Source organism: Pinus tabuliformis, chromosome 8 (genome assembly GCF_031772625.1).
Source record: "Pinus tabuliformis cultivar Carrire ecotype Pingquan chromosome 8, CPIR1, whole genome shotgun sequence".
NCBI lineage: Eukaryota > Viridiplantae > Streptophyta > Pinopsida > Pinales > Pinaceae > Pinus > Pinus tabuliformis.
The window spans coordinates 104155949-104174546 of NC_142294.1; the positions used below are offsets into that span (position 1 = coordinate 104155949).

The 18598-nt window shown below is 36.8% G+C and overlaps 1 protein-coding gene across 1 annotated transcript; it reads right to left on the reverse strand.

Annotated features, from left to right (window-relative positions):
• Nucleotides 1-3843: 3843 nt before the first annotated feature.
• LOC149234332 (uncharacterized) lies at nucleotides 3844-4242 on the reverse strand. The gene has a single exon (XM_089368236.1). The coding sequence runs from the start codon at nucleotides 4240-4242 to the stop codon at nucleotides 3844-3846; it is 399 nt and encodes a 132-aa protein (XP_089224362.1).
• Nucleotides 4243-18598: the final 14356 nt, after the last annotated feature.

Sequence of the window (18598 nt, forward strand, 5' to 3'; positions counted from 1 at the left end):
GGTTTTCCGAGTTGTACCCCCTATGGATCCACTCATTGCGATGCCCTGTGCCTTTTGTTCACCGAAGAGTTTGGAGCCTAGTTCCATCAATCATCGATAGCATGGACCCATCGATATATGATATCGAGATCGATAATCAACGATATCCATGGCCAAATGCTTGTCTGCCAACACTTTGCGCCTGTGATTGCCGATATGTGATATCGATGCTTTATGCCATGACCCGCTGATATGTCAGATAAGCCGATGGACCGGACCTGCCGATATGCGATTTTTGATATCGACGATGAGACGATGGAAAATTTTGATGTCTTCCTCTTTGGCACTACTTCAGTAAGCCCTGATTTGTGACGTGCGATGAGCCCGACCCTTAGCCATTTCCCGTTTATTTTGTGGCATTGAAAGGGGTATCTTTAATCAGCTCTAACTTTTGATACAAGAGTCCATTTGCGGACTTCTATATACCATTGTAAAGCTTGTTCAGAGAACTTTGTAATGGAGATGATTTGATTTGGCCTTGAGGGATTTTGTAGCCTAGAGTATGGCTTCAAACATCACTGCTCTTTGGCAACTTTAATCAACTAAAAACTCATAATGCAATGAATGACAGCACAAGGAAAAAGTTGAAGTTGGTGATAATTTCCAAAATAACTCAAGTACCTCCTTCAGACTGCTAAAAATAGATCCCTACTTCCTTGGGATGTTTTTTTCTCTTTTTTCCTTTTTTCTTTTTAGGGAAAAGCTGCCATGCATTTCTCGCAGAGATTGTGTTATTCTGGGATGTACTCGGCAGCTCACTGGCTCATGCACTGTGAAACTTATGAGAAAGAAGATTCTACACAATTTCCCACTTGACAGATGGTTTTCAACTAGCTCTACACAATTTTGAAGTTGAAGGCTCAATGTCAGCTTCAATTATGAAATTCCCGAGAGCAAGGCTAGTTGCTCTCACGGATTGCACAATTCACTAAGGCAAGCTCGGAACAGGATGAAAACCAAGTTAGGAGACCGAATTTTGGGTTAGACAACAAATAAAGTAAGAAAACACTATCCATGATGCAAAGAATGAGGCTTAATCAATGCACAAGTACTTGGGTGAGTGCAAGATGAGCTACTATAATTTAGAAAGGAGGCTCAAAAATGAAGCACAAGCGAAATTTTGGAGGGTGGTTGTAGCGGATACAAAAAATCCAAGTGAGTGGAAGTTTAATGCAAATATATCATAGATGAACTTTAAAATAATAATAATAATAATATGTAAATTACTAACAATACCAACTTTTGTGGTTCTATCAATAGAATGGAATACTCTAGATTTATGTGAATTGGAAGAAACCTCCTTCACCTATAATAATTTTATGGAATGCTCCAAATTCATTCCGATTTGTTACTACAACGATCTCACATCACCCACCTCATGAAATTTTTTATGAAATCTATCTGACTTATCCAATTTGAAAAATTATATCTGACGATTTAAACTTAATAGGTACGATGTCACATTTTGTGCTTGTGTTGCCCATAGTCCCAATGCGAGTTGGCCCATTAAGTTCGGTAGGACCCAATTCCTTTTATGTACCTATGACAAAACCCATCTTCAGAAAAATATCAACACATGTTTTATCTCCTACGTAGATAATTGTATGCATAATGCATACAATTTGTTGAAAATCTTCCACCGAAGCTCAATAATGTTGTAAAACTATTGCAGGAAGTGGTTTAGTCATGTTCAAAGTTCAAGTAAGTATTGCAGTATGAGAAATATATGAAGCCCCTCACTAAACAATTTAAGATCAAGGTGAATAAAGTTGAAGTGTGTGTGTCCCAGGTGTTGTTCAGGGCATTCATGGATGACGAGGTGTACTACTAGCACAACCACATTAGTAAAAGTTGTTGAAAAATGCCCGATAGGTTTAATGGTATAATTCTAATATTAATCGTACTAATACATATATAACAATAAAAGTGATAAGAATATCACAAAAATAACTATTATAATAAAAATATTATTGTATAAAGAGTTTTTCAGAAGAAGTCACATTGAAGATTTGGGTCAACGCGTTTCAAACCAGCAAGTGTGGTTTATTATTATTATTATTATTATTATTATTATTATTATTATTATTATTATTATTATTATGTATTTATATTAAATATTGTTAATCATATTAATTATTATTAATTATTGGAACTATTAATTAGTTATTTTTATTTTTTTGTAAACTAAGGAGGGACCATTCTTTTTCCATTACTTCGAATTGAAACCATTACATTTTCATGGTGGCCTCAACTCGCATCCAGGGGAAACCGGGTTAGTTGGCCACCTTAAGTATTTAACAGCCATCCAAAAACAAAAAATATTAATTCTTCTTGTCGAGGCTATGTAGACTAAACATTCGAAAAGATTAATACTGCTTCTTGTTTGCATTCTTAACTGAAAATAGAAACTAAACTGTCCAACCGTTTTCACAAAAAACTACAGAAAGTATATAACTATCTTCCAGAATTAGTCCACCATGACTTCCTGCTGCTCCTCTTATTTCTTTATAACTCGGTTGACCTCCTTTATCTATTGTTGTATCTCCTCCAGTTTTTTATCTTGCATTATCAGAGTGACCTGAATGTTTTGCAATTCTTTCTTCAAGTTTGGGATTCCCTGTGACGGTTCTGCCATCTCCATGGCCACTTGTTCCATCGCCTTAGCCAACAGCCTTTTCATGACCCAGTCTACATGCAAGGCTTATTTATACAGACTCATCCGTCCCCTCGTGTTCCCTGGATCGAAGAGGAGGTATTCCCAATCTTCCATTTCTGATACTGATTGCCCCTGGGTCGCTTCTTCCTCCAGATGTTGGATTATCCTTCTGATGTCCTTATTGGTGTTCTCACAGTAGACTTCCTCCGCGAACTGAATCCTCTTCTTTAATGTTTTCTTGTATTTTCTAGCTAGTGCTAGTTCATTCTCTACCTGTCTCCCTTCCGAACCTCCTCTTCCTCTGCTGCGTTGTCCTCATCCCCGTCCTTCTCTTCCTTTGTTCCTGTAATTTCCCCTGCCTCCCTGACGCTTCATGCCTGAGGTGCTTCCGAAGTCACCTCTCTCCTCCCACCCTTTGTTACTCCTATCTACATGCTCCTTGTCCTCTGGTATATTGTCCTTTACTAACCTTTTGTCCTTTCATATCTTCTTTCGCGGTTGTTCCCCTCTATCCTGGTCTGAGTCCAACATTTCCACATCATCTTCAGTATCATCTTGAAACGTCTGATACTCCTCTGCTGCTTCTCCCTCTTCGATTCCTTTCCATTTCTTTTCCTGTCTTCTCTGTCCTCTGTTGTCTTCATCCCCGTCATTCCTCATTCTCCTCATTGTCGCCATTTGATTCTTCCTTCTGGCGTTGTCCGCTTGTCTTCTCAGCCTCCTTTACATTTCTATTAACTTGCCCACAGCTTTCACTACTCTACCTCTTCGCAAATCCTCTGCACATTTGTTTAACGTTCTCCTCTATTTATCTCGCCTTCCTTTATGATGTCTCCTCGACCGATTCTCCTTGTCTCTCATCGCTCGCTTCACCTGCCACCTCCCATTTTCATCACCACCCACCTCCTTTCATCCTTCTTCTGCAGGCATTCCCATGTCCAATCTCTACCGCATTACCTCCACCAACTTCTTCCTTCATTTCCTCATTGCCATCCCTTCTCGATATGATACCTTTGCTGGTGATCCCTCTGTCCTTATTCACCATTACCTGACTATATTTCACCTCGTCATCCTCCCTTACTTGATCTGTATTAATTTCCCTGATCGCTGTCATTATCACCCTCATCGGGGGTCTCTCGGTGTCTCTTTTATTGAGTTGCAGATTCATTATGGTCTTGAGTGATTATAGTGGTGAGTTTATCCCATCCCGGTTTATGCCTCATTGTTGGCCAGCTGTTGTCGATCTTATCCTCCTGTTCTTTACTCCCCCAGTTTGCAAGGTAGTCTGCAGCCTTGTTTCCTTTCCTCCTGACATGATTGATGATTTTGTATTCTATTCTCTGTAATAATTCAGCCAAGTCTTGGACGATCTGAGCCATCCTCCAGCTTCTAGCTACTTGCTCCCATTCTTTCCCATTGTTGAGTTTTCGTAACATTTCTACTACTATCTGAGAATCGCCTTCTATTTCCAGATTTGTGTAGCCATTCCTTACTGCTATCCTTAGACCTTGATAGACAGCCCACAGTTCTGCTTCATTGTTGGTCATTTCTCCTCCCCCTTCAGCATACACCCATCTTGTGTGTTTCTCACTGTCCCTAAAGATGCCCCCAAAGCCTGCTGATCCTGGGTTCCCTTTGGAAGCCCCGTCAAAATTCAACTAAATGAAATTTTTCCTGGGCTATCTGAACTAATCTGGACTCTGAGTCCGAGCTCGTTGCTGCATTTCCTTTCTAGGATATACCATGCCGAATTCCATATTTATTTTTGTTCAGATTAATTAGTTATTATTATTATGAGTATTAATATTAATTAATAAATATACAATTATTATTAGTTAATATTATTATTAATTAATTAATTAATATAACTATTAAATTAATTAATTACTAATTAATGAAAAATAATTTGTTTCTTTAATTAAATATAAATAATAATCAATTAATCATATTAATTAATTCGTAATAGTTAATTAATGTTGGACACCTAATCCTCAATGGGTTAGTGTGGAAGCCGAATGGACAAGAGTCCATGAGACCTTGGGATGTGTAACCCAACGGTCAAACAATGTACTATAAATGTATATGAATTGTTAATAAAATTGTATTGTCATGTTTTATCTTTCATATTGTTCTGGCTGCCCATGTGTGTTTGACATGGTATCAGAGCAGGTGATTGCTGGTCCTGCTCCGATTCGAGCGACTTGTTTTGTGGTCTGTATATATATATTTCAGTTTTTCCTTTCTCCTAATCAAAATTGAGTAGAATTGCCACCTTATAAAGCATTTTACTGTGTGCAAACCTACCAATTCTGCCCATTACCTGTAATGCTCCATTAATTCATTATCTGCCAGAAATTTGCTACCTCTTCTACCTGACTACCTGACCTCTGGCAGTGTATACGTTGCACCTGACTCTGGCTGTTTTAAGACTCTCTGTCTGACATTACCTACGTTCTGCCATATTATATTTATAATACTTGCACCCTGTTCATCTGAATACATTTAGAATCCATATGTTTCATAATCTTTGAATGCTCTCTATCAGTCACAAATTCTCCAGAATTTTTGAGTGTCTGCCATTACCTGCACTCTTCTCCATACATTTGTTGTAATTATGACTATTGGTTTGCTGTAATTACGTTGTGTTTTCTGTAATTATGAATGGTCCATGAAAAGCGTATGTGTTGGCTCTGTTGATTGCTGGAGGAAAAATCAATGTCACGTTGAACGCAGGAGGAAAATAACGTTGTCATATTGATCGTGGCCCTGTTTGGAGTTTGATGGAGAAGCAGGGTATCGTGGAGATTTGAACACTTTTCCATGGTATTCTAGAAAACACTGCTCCAATCCATGCATGAAAAGAATGTTGTCACATTGAAGAACGTGAAAACGTGGTATAGTCACCATTCCGTTGAACGTTGTTACGTTTATACGCTATAGTTTTTCAATGAAAACGCATATAGTTTTGCGGAAATGATGTGATTTGAGGTCAAATATGTGTGGATATGCGTTGTTATATTATTGGACCTTTCTTTAATCAAATTTTTGATAAGTGCAGAGCTGTGTGGGACGAAGTAAAGGAAGTGAGCCAGGCCAAAGCCCACTTTCACCTACGCTCAAAGAAATAGGACCCTTTAGAAGGTTACTGTAAGGAGAATCCATAGATCGATGAGTGCCATATATACGAGGACTGATGAGTGTTTGAAGTGGATCTATGTTTTGGTATAGGAATTGGTATCAAAAGGAGAAGTCGCGTCCCTTGAATGGTCAATTAGCTCAACCAATTCTTACGGGAGACACGCGGTTTGTTTTGGCCATATTTTTGTAATTTTCACCACAGTTTTTTATGATTGTATTAGCGCAGAGGCATTGAGGTTAAAGGAGTAATATTTTATCTTTGTGTGCTAAATGTTGAGACTGTAATAGTTACTCCTCCCTGGTATTACTGTGCTCTTTCATTTGATGCTTCCACTGCCCTTGTAACTCCTTATGTTGTCATCCGCTACTTTGGCATCTGTCCATTACTAAAAAGAACATTTTATGTAGCCTCCCTCTGTCGAGGTTGCAAAGCAGACCAACCATCGACCTCCATACAAGGTATAATATGTTGAAATATTGATGCGTTGAACTGTTGACTATCTGCTGGTAGTGTTCTATTGTTCTGTGTTTTCTTGCCATCTTTGGTGGTTGCGCTGTGTTTCCTTCGATCACTCCTTTTAAGGACTTCGAACCATCAAATCTTCCAAGGATATCAGCTAGTCATTGATGTACTGAAAGTTGAGTAGCTATTGACTGAGCACTAGGATATTGGAGCCATGTAAAGTCATTGTGCAACCAATCTAAAGGATGAGCTGGAATTGTTTGTGCCTGGGGTGAGAATCACGATGATTTCGCTACTCCTGTTGAAAAAAAAATGCTGGCAGATAAATTAAAGGCCCGAGAGCTTTTAAGGCCCGATTTTCGTGACCACTGAACATCGCCTCGCCTTGCTACTAGTCAAGGGTTTCAAACCCGGTATCACGTGCTCGGTTTGTAGCTGTGACGTGGGAATACTCTCAGCATATTCAACAACGACCGCTGCAAATCCTGACAGTGATTCTTAAATTTGCATTTATCGGGTAAATGGGTTCATATATTTTAGACTCCTGCCTGTGTATTTAATTTTGAAGCATTCCTCATACTGTGGAAACGACATTAGGATGGTATTACATCACAACAGTTGAGCAGTTGAACAGTGCATGAATAACTTCAGGAAGTAGCCTCACCCTGCTCCCAATATGCTGTGTTTGGCTCTCAATATGCTGTGTTTGGTGTTCTAGTATTACGCTGTTGGAGCTACTACAACAGTGAAGAGGTTGGGTTTCTTGCTAGTGTTTACACCAACGAAAAAGGGCTGAACATAGAAAATAGAAAATTATTTATTCTTGGCTCCATATGGCTGTCAAAAGCTGTGATCTTTGTGGAGAAATTACACCAAGTTTCCCTCGTCAAATGTTAAAGCTCTGGTATATTTTGTAATTTCTGAGTAATATTAAATGAAGGAACAAGTATGTTATGGCTAAAAACAGTTCTTCATCTAATTTTCCAGATCTGAAGTTTGAATTACATATCACAGGGTTTATGATCAAACAATAAGGGATGTATTATTTGTCACATTACCTAAGGATTGAATTGTGTTTTCAGATTTAATTGTGCTCTGAAATATCAAGGTGTGAAGGGCGAGTTTGTGTTCCAAATATATTGCCTAGGCCAAATTTAATAAGGAGTCAAATTCGAGGCTGAAATACTCATTATATCCATATGTGATTTGCATCTAAATTGTATTCCTTGTGTCACATTTCCGAAGGGGACAAATCCAAGGGCCATTGCTAGTTGAGGATTTGAAACCAATGATGCCATTACTTTGCAAACAAATGTTAAATTTGAAAAATTATTGAGTTTCGAACTTCCAAAAAGGGGCTTGATAGATCACTGCGTTAAAAATATATTGGTGATCGTTTCAAAATTTTCCCGATTCTAACACTGGGTGAAGATACTTGATGCTTTTGAAGCTTTAGTTCAACGATGAGAAATTAGTTTGTAGGGTTCGATCTAGCTTCCTTGAAATTGATTGTATTTAGTATCTTGATGACACAAACCAGGCTCTACTAAGGTTTTCGACAAATTTCATTTGCAAAGAAAGTCAAAGATTGACTCTCCTTTTCACAGTGTGAGTAGTTTGAATAATTTGAGAAGTACATTAAAGCAGAGAGTCATTCGCTACATTGAAATTGGTACTGTGTTGTCTGCTACAGTGACTTGGTGATATTGGTATCCTACTACTCATCTAATAGTTGCAATCATTTATCATTTTATAGACCAATTTGTAGTTGAAGATAACATCACTTCTCTGATTATATTGGTCTGAAATGGATAGAATAGATGATGTATTGAGACTACTGAATAATTTAATACTTTCCACTGTTGATGAGATGGTTAATATCAACAAAACCTCTCTTTCCAATATTAAAATTTGTCTCCAAAATACATATGAGAATATTGAGTTTTTGCAGCTTGAGACAAAGCTACAGCAGGAATAATTACAACAGTGGAGTCATCAATCTGAACCTGTTTCTGTTCAGAAGATTGAAACAGACTTCCATAAACAGTGAGACAATAATGTTACAGTTGGTTCAAATTTAATACCTAATAAAGTAGCAGTTGTACATGCAGCTCCAGAAACTCAATCTGCACTTCCCAAGCCCATCATCAGACCTTGGGAAAAGCTCGTCCACAACAAGCACATAACTGGTCTTGGATATAACAAGGACTTGTCCTTCCATATTCCAGACTACTCAAATCCCATTCAGTTTCAGAGTGCTAGATTCATTCATGACAGTTCACCTGCTCCTCATGAGAGTTCACCTCCAGCTGTTCTAGATTCTGTCGCTCTTCCACAGCAGCAACAACAACAACAGAATGTGAAATGCCAACACTGTGACCGAGTTGGCCATATGAAAGATCAATGTTTTGATCATAATCCATGTAAGCATTTTCATAAAACCAGCCATTCTTCAAACAGATGCTTCAGAAACAAACATTCTACAAGAACAAAGATTCATCCTGGATGGATCGCTTCTTGGCAATGGGCATCAACAGCCAAGAAGATATTCCAATCACATGTCACAACTTGTTCCAGAGTATTGAACACTCTTGCAGTTGAGTTTTCTTCATCATCTCACCTTGTATCTGACAGGGGGGGAAATGATGGTCATCTACAAGCTTCAAAGTCACATCAAGCGAACCTAAGCCACAACCTGTCACACCAGTTTCAGAGTTGTAGCCAGAAGCAAAGATGCCCCTGAACATGCCTTTAGTTGGCAATCTGGGACACTTCCTCTAGCAGAAGACTTCAGCTTCTTGCCAGTGTCGGAAGAATTCCATGAACAAAATTGAGAACACTTCCTCTAGCAGAAGACTTCAGCTTCTTGCTAGTTTTGGAAGAGCTCCAGGAATTGCATTAAGCATTTCAGAGTTTTTGGTCATCCTTAAACCATCACAGGTTGAGACTTCCCTTTTTAGGTTGAAGTTCTCCGTTTTATGTGGGGTGAAACGTCCCTTTATTGGTTGAAGGTTTCCCTCTTCAAAACAATAGGAGCACTTCCTCTAGCAGAAGACTTCAGCTTCTTGCCAGTTTTGGAAGAGTTCCGGGAACTGCACTAAGCGTTCCAGTGTTGGTGGTCATCCTTAAACCACCGCCCTTTATACCAAAATTTTAGAGAGCACAGTTAGCCTAGTGCTGCCATGCATTTTTGCACATTTTTTATTACAGCTCTCTTCTTGGACTCATACATAACCCTTCGGATTAAGGGGGGGAATGTTGGACACCTAACCCTCAATGGGTTAGTGTGGAAGTGAATGGACAAAAAGAGTCCAAGAGACCTTGGGATGTCGAACCCAACGGTCAAACAATGTACCATAAATGTATATCAATTGTTAGTAAAATTGTATTGTCATGTTTTATCTTTCATATTGTTCTGGCTGCCCATGTGTGTTTAAAAATTAATCAACTATAATAATAAATTATATATATTTTTCTAATTTATATTAATTATTGTCAATTAATTAAACATAAGGGATTTATATTAAACAAAAGGATTAATATTATAAACCCTATGAATAATATTATACCCTAGGAATATGAAACCTTAGATTAATAGATCTAAGAGATTGATATTATAAACCCAAGGGCATAATAAACCCAAGGGATTAATACTAAAAACCTAAGGGAGTTGACCTTGGTTCACCATGGTTGACCATGATTTATTTTAATATTCACAAAATCTTTGTCACAATGCAACGTTGGACGCTAATTGACCCTGGTTGACCATGATTGATTTTCATATTGAGAAAATATTTGTTAAAATATGACATTGGAACATGGTTGAAAATGGATAAACATGGTTTTCACAATATGATGTTGGACCATGAGAAAATCTTCATCGCAATGTGACCATGGATATTGACCATGATTGACCATGGTTGATTTCCATATTAATACAATATTTATCTCAACATAACATTGAACCATGGTTCCATCGTTAACCGTGGTTGATTTTCTTATTGGAAATGATTGAAAATGGTTGACCATGATTGACCATGCTAGACCATGTGTGATTTTGAAATAGAGACAATCTTTGTCACATTGTGACATTGGACCACGATTGGCCATAATTGAACATGCTTGAGCATGTTTGAGTTTCATAGTGGTAAATTATTTATGACAATGTGACATTATACCACGATTATAAATGTAAAGGGTTTATATTAAGCCCTAAGATTAGTATTATAAACTCTATGAATAAGATTATACACTAGGAATATCAACCCTTAAGTGAATGAAACTAAAGGAGTAATATTAAACCCAAGAGACTAATATTATAAACCTATATAACAACCTTAAGGTAAATATTATAAGCCCTAAAATAAACATTGACCATGACTAACCATGGTTGATTTTCATATTGACACAATCTTTGTCACAATGTGACATTGGACAATGGTTGACCATGATTGAATTTCATATTGAGATAATCTTTGTCACAATGTGACATTAGACCAAGGTTGACCATGGTTAATTTCCATATTGAGAAAATCTATTAAAATGCGATGTTGGACCATGGTTGACCATGGATGACCATGGTTGTCATAATGTGATGATGACCAAGAGAAAATATTTGTCACAATATGACCATTGTTAATAACCATTCTTGATCATGATTGTCAATGATTTTCCATGGTTAACCTTGGTTGATTTCATATTGAGAGAATCTTTGTTAGAATGTGATGTTGGACCATGGTTCACCATGGCTAGTTTTCATATTGAGACAATCTTAGTCACAATGTGATGTTCGACCATTGTTGACCATGTTTTTAACCATGATTGACCATAATTCACCATGGTCGACCATGTTTAATAAATAATTCCCATCATTGTCCATGTTTGGCTATGGTTGACCATAGTTGACAATAATTAGCCATACTTGAGTGTGATTGATTTTCATATTGAGAAAATCCTATCATAAACCCTAAGATAAATATTATAAACTAAGGTATATAAAATCTACAATAAATATTATAAATGGTAAAATAAACATGGCTGACCATGGTTGATTTTCATATCGATATAATATTTGTTGCAGTTTAATGTTGGACCATGGTTGACCATGGTTGATTTCATTTTCAAACAATCCTTGTCACAATGTGACATTTGACCATGATTGATCATGGTTGGTGACTGTTGATAATAGTTAAACATGGTTGATTTTCATATTGAGACAATATTGTCACAATGTGATATTGGACAATGGTTGAACATGATTATAAATCCAAGGGATTTATATTAAACCCTAGAACTAATATTATAAACCCTATGAATAATATTATGCCCTAAGAATATGAACCCTTAGATTAGTAAACCCAAGGGATTGATATTATAAATCCAAGGGATTAATATTAAAAACCCAAGGGTTTGTAAATCCAAGGGAATAATATTAAACCCAAGTGATTAATATTATTAATCCAAGGTATAAAAAAGCTAAGATAAATATTATAAGCCCTAAAATAAACATGGTTGATGAAGGTTTACCATTGTTGACTTTCATATTGAGACAATATTTGTGAGAATAAAAAGATTTAAGATCAAGGAGAACAAAGTTTAAGGTTGTGTGTCCCGGGTGTGGGCTAGGGCATTCATGGATGATGAGAAGGTGTACTATGAAGCATATTCATATTCTCGTCTCGCAAGAGGCTTGACTGCCCTTTTGGTTGAAGGTCTCTGAGGGTGCTCACCCCCACAAATATTGGATGAAAGCATGATAACATGAAACCCGGGGAAACGCTAAACCTTCCTAAAATTGACACTAATAATCTGTGCACTTGGAAATCCATGCAAGTCTAAGAATGTAGTGAAATCGAAATGAAATCAAGAATGGACACAACCTGGAAACCAGATCAAATACATATCCATGCATAATGTATAATTGAAACCAACACTGCAATTAAAATTGAATTTGACACTTGGCCACTCATGAAACAAAGTCGAAAAATAGATAATATTTCTCTTAATGGTTGATTAATAGATAGATAAATAAATCATATTTAAATTTAATAGCATATTTTTAGGTTTGAAACTGAACACTTTTCAAATACTTTTTATATCATGAAGTATAGCATGTATTAGACCAAAAATATTCTCCATTATTTTTTTTAAATTCATAATTCCTGAACTCCAATTCCAATATACGCCACACCTTTCTTATTTTTACTTTTCACTCTTTTATATATTATTTTTATTATATTATTTTATATTTTATCCTTATTATCATTTCTTTTATTTTATTTTATTATTTTTTTTAATTTAGATGATTATACACAAATAGATATTTTAAATAATTTTATTGACATAACTATTTTTCGAAATTCTAACATGTTAAAATTGGTGAATAATTTGTTTATAATTTAATTTTACAAATATATCCATTAATTAAATATATTAGTGTATATAATAAAATTTCTATTAACATAAAAGTTATAAATTATAAATCTAAAAATAAAATGATATAACAAAGTACTAAATTTCTATATAAAATCACGTTTGCAATAGTATGTTTTCTAAACACAGATATATACCTCAAACAAATTATATACCTCACAAAAATTGAACTAGGAACAATTAACTAAAAAATTACAACGTTAAATAAATTATTAGTGTTTAATAATTCTTTTAAAATATTTGTAATACCTTAACTTTTCTCTTTTAATAATTTACTTGACATTCCATATTAATATTTTAGAATTTTATAATTTAACATTATTATAATCTTATTTGTCAGTATTTATTTCAAGATTTAAAATCTCGAGTCCCACCTCTATGGATCGTTTGAATGTTAATAATATATAAAAAATTATCAATATTATAAATGAGTATTTTATAATCATATTTCAAATATTTAATGAAAGAAGGAAGAGTTCTCTAACCAGTGAAACCATGAGATAATTGAATAAAACACAGGACTTACAACTCTTGAACATAATAGAATAATTTGATAAATCTGGTGATACATTCTATTTACAAAATATACATATTAATACAATTGTATCCAGGGCTCTTATACAATTTTATACAATTTCGTATTACAAGACGTCTCTTAGACTTCTATAACTGTTAGCCTTCCTTGAAACTTTTACCTTTCCGACTCCCAAAAAACTTCAAATTTATTTTAATCAAACTCCTACATATTTTTGTCTATGTATTAATTAAAAATTTATTTTTTTAATATTATAGCTTATTTACTTCATTTTGAATCTTCCAATTAGTCTAATTACATATAAATAATCATCTTCAACAGTGAGATTATATTTCATTGTAATTTTTGGACATACATAAATAATGGACAGTAGATGTGAAAGATGATGGCGTGGTTTACTATTATTCACTTATGTACATTTATAATACATGACGTTGAGCTCTATATTTCAAAGTCTCTTCGACTCCATTTGAATGCTCATATTTCACACCAATTTTTAGAGGATTAGTTGTTTAACATTCGCCCCTTAATCTTAAGAGGTATGTATGAGTCCAAGAATATAGTTGTAATACAAAATGTGTAAGAATATGCATTGCAATACTAGATTGAATGTGCTCTCTCATATGATGGCATAAGGAGGTGGTTTAAGAATGACCACGAACACTAGAACACTTGGTGCAATTGCCAGAACTCTTCCAAACCTCACAAGAAACTGAAATCTTCTACTAGAGGAAGTGTCCCTAATGATTTGGAGAGAGAGACCTTGAATCTCGAAAGGGGAGGTCTACAACATGGGAAATGCTTAATGCAATTCGTGGAACTCTTCGAAAAATGGCAGGATGCTGGAGTATTCTGCTAGAGGAAGTGTCCCCAATTATTTGAAGAGGGAGAAGCTCAACCTGAAAAGGGAGGTCTCGACCCTGCATAGATGGTTTAAGGTTTTCCATTAACCGAAGGCATGCTCAGGGACTCCCTACTTCTCTGTCATCTATCTCTCATAAAGGAAAACACAAGTACCCTTAAATTGTTTGATTCTAAGATAGCTACCTACCTTAGTGGGACTAACAGCTCTAAATGGACACTAATTTTCCTGTAAACACCATGTCCCTACTCTCATCAGGCTTCTTTTAGCTATTTGAGGCACTTTACATCTTCCTTGTCCGACTTCTGTCAATTCCTTTTAAAATCTTTTAGCATTGGCTTATGGAGGTGTATTGTAGGATGAGTCCTTCCATGAATTCACACATACCTTCATTAACCACCGCAGTTGCTGACCCATCCATCTTTAAATCTTTGCAAAGTCCTTTCAATGCTTTGGTTTCCTTATGATGTAGCGAACAATTGTGTGGTTATAGGCCTTTCATGTTTAAAACAAATGAACAGGCAAGCACTTTTGATTTTCTCTTAGGCCCCATTTATTTATAGCTCCTTTTATCAATTTCCTTATACAACTAGGGGCTAGAACCAAAGACCCATGTGCTTGGCGCTAAAGCTCTCAATAGCTTAATGGGGGGACTTTTTCTTTATATCACAGAAGGCCATCATTGGAAGATTGCCCAGACCCAAAATATTTATAGATTGCAACTCATAATATATTGCATCAGGGGCCTTTCCATGTCATACTAACAATCGCTGATAAGCATGGAATCAGGAACCGCCAACCGCTGATTGCTGATAAACATTTAGACGTCATCATTGCAACATCAATGCTGATGTCATATTTCCATGTGTCATTCTATGAGTGGTGACATGTGGCGCTCAGAAAGTGCCCGAAAGGACCCCTAAAAACACTGAAAATGAGTGACACGTGTCCACCTACCATGTCATCATTTGTACGTGCCAGGTCACTTTGGACGACGACTACCATGTCAGCTTGGTGGACCAATTAGAGGTCGCCACGTGGTCCCGTGGAGGAGAGAGAAAAAAGTTGGTCGAGCCTTGGTTTTGAAGGGTTTTCCTTTGTATTTGGTTTTCTTAGGCCCCTGATGATGAACAACTTTATCACACTATTAGCGGTTTTGCAGGTCTTTCTAAGTTGAAACCCCGCCGATCATTGATCGTTAATGCCACATGGAGGAGAGAGAAGGAAGGCGGTCCGCCTTGGTTTTGCATGAATTTCCTTCATTAAATTGTTTTAGCCCTACCCCAATGACATAGTGTTATATCGCAGAACAACCCATGCAAAAATATTGTAAACCATGGATAATCCTTAAGCATATGCCCTAGGATGCTACCGATCGTCGATAGAAGTTGTGCCCTGACCTGCCAACTACCGATATGCGATATCAGCGATCAACAGATCATTTATTTTCATTTCGCCACTATTCGTTACCCACCAGCAAGCACAATTTATGATTTCAATAAGCCTCTCAGGTCCCAATTGCGATTTACATAGACACTTGCTAATTTTACTGGTTCTGTGGGCTTTTCCAAGGTAGACTTCAAAATGCCTTAACTTTTGATCCAGGAGTCCATTTTTGGTCTTCCACATACCGTTGGAGATATATTTCCAAACACTACATAATGGATAGAGACCAATTAAGATCTGATAGCATCTGTGGCTTAAAACATAGCATCAAACTTCACTTCTTTTTTGTATTTGAGGTAATTGAAGACTGATAAAGAAGTGAGCGACAACATTGGCTCCTACTAGGGACAATTCCTTGCTAGAAAGGTGTTGAGAGCCTATAGACCAACATGCTTCACGATTGGGCATGGAGTTAGCAATAAATGAATCATTTTAATCAGTAAAATCTCCATGGGACTTTCCTCCTCAATCTAAAATGGAGAAATAAAAAATATAACAACTAGAAAGTAAATGCTAGGTGGTGAGATTATTTACATACTCTCCTATTTATGCACATGGCTCAATTCACCTAAGTGATTTCAACCCTCTAATGGATTTAGGCCAGCATTAGAGTATTGGCCCTTATGCCTTCACATTGCTAAAAAATAAATATTAAAATAGGCATGCACCATAAAAAATCTTCAAAAAGGGAACCTCATAAATGCTCTTCAAATAACTTCTGTTGCTGACTTAAGAATGGGCTCACGTACGTAGCCACAGGGTCATGGAGTAGATAAAGAATGTTTGAAATAACCTCTTATTGATATAGGGTCTGCTGGATGATGTCTTTTGGTCATGGCAGCCACAAACATTATCAAGCTCTTCAACATTGGCCTTTTCAAGAAAAGTGTGTTATTGGGAGATTTTTTTCCCCTTGCTCGCAAGAAGATCCTTCTAAACCTTCATGACCATCTCGTCCTCTTTTGAATAATTTGAATCAAAAATTAGAGGAGGGTCTTGGTCTTGCTCTCCATGTGAAGGGTATGCATTGTGAACTAGATCCTCTTTGTTGACCTCCTGATCAACCTCCTCATCTTCCACAGCTTCCCCTGACTGGAAGCATTGTGGATCAACATCACTTGACTTTCCAGCTAAGTCATATTCATCACAACAAGGAGAAACATCCAATTCAATCAAATCAAACACCGGAGCATTTTTTGGCATCGCAGTGATAATTATTTCTTCACTTTCTAGCTTAGTGGGTGATGCTTCTTGATGCAAGTAGATGTTTTCGTGGAGTGGAGCTCCACAAATATCTTCAGAAAGGTCTTCAACCTTGTGAATATAATCATCATTAAAATGTGTGCATCAATCTTCAAAAAGAAAATTCGGTGGATATAGTACTCTATGGTAGTGGTTGAATACTATATGAAAACTTTGTAAGGAAGGTATGCTGCCATGAGGCATTTTTCCATACCAAACTCTAGCACCCCCCTCTAAAGAATACATGAATAACTTCATTTGTACATCTTCAAGGAAGATTCCTTGTTGTATCATGCATTCATGAAACTCTTCAAGGTGTTGATCAAGCCTTCCCTTTGTACGCCCACTGAAGATAGGAAAGTAACTATCCCACTCATGAAATAATGGGACATGATGGGGAGAAACATTAATAGAATAAATATCGAGTGGGGAAATTTTTTTGATGAGGAATACATGAAGGCTCATCTTAAAAACCTCCCTATATAAGTGATTTTGGTTTTAAAATAAGGGATAATTTTGGGTTGCTGTAGCATCTAAGTGAGTATGACGCTGCTTGAGAGCCACGATGATCAAATAGAGATATGGACAGTGGTGTCTCCAGGATGTTTACAATAAAATTGACAGTGGAGTCACCAAGGTGAGATATATTCAACCCAATCTTACCTTTCTCACCTAACAGAGGAAATGTAAAACTGTGTTGTACCCAAGGAAAAATATTCTAATCCATTCCTCGGAAATGGTACTAGAAAGATGTTGTGGCTAAATCTTGCACCTGTAGCACAAGTGCAACAAGTGACAAGGAAAACTCCCTAGAGACAACCTATGGGTTGATTGTAGACCATTTCCTAGGACATCTTAAATAAAGGAGTGGTTGAAAGGTTATATGTGAGGGGTTTGTGACCCTCCAATTGTCACGTAAAAGATAACAGGAGGGGCTTGCTTCTCTTAGCTCTCAAAGAGGTAGATTCAAACCAACTCATGGATCCAAATGTTGGGGGTATATGGGTAAATATCAAAGAGAAATGGTTTCTTCTTCTAGTGGCTAACACATAGAAATGAATTAGCTTAATTATGCAGTCGTAGGAATGATGGGGAGGAGGAAAGGAAGGAGGGAAATAGATACGTAGGATTGTAACAAACAAAATCCTAAATGTTAGAAAATTATATATTATGGAGCAATGGAACACATAAAATATTGCAGAAATATAAACACAAAAAATGCATAAGACAAGAGAGACACAGATATACGTGGTTAAACCTGTTTGGGCTACGTCCACCCCGAACTGCCAGTCCTTCCTTTCTATTATCCATCAAAATGAAGAGACACAACCTACATCAAATCCTCTGTAATATCCTTTGTTTTCTCTCACAGTCTCACCTCTCTGTTTCTCGTTCACAGAATACACATCTATTTCACAGCCTCAAATATAATGCCGTCATACAAAGAGAGGGGATTGCCTTCTAGGGAAAAAAATCATAAACTAAACATAAGTTCTACAGTCAAATAATCCCCCTAATGAATGGCCTATGTTGACTAGAAACCACTATACTTTTACAAGGCAATTTTACATCCATTTTTGGCTTCGAGGGCGTTGCCCTTGAGCGCTTGCCGGGGGACCACTAGCCCCCAGACCCCCAGCTAGGGGGTATCGGTCCCCCTAGACCCCCGCAAGCGGGACAAGTCCCCCCCGCAAACCCCCACGTGGAGGGGTCTACAAACCTCCTGGGGTATACATCTGGCTGAAACAAAGACCTCTGAACAATCATGCTCCACACACAACACTA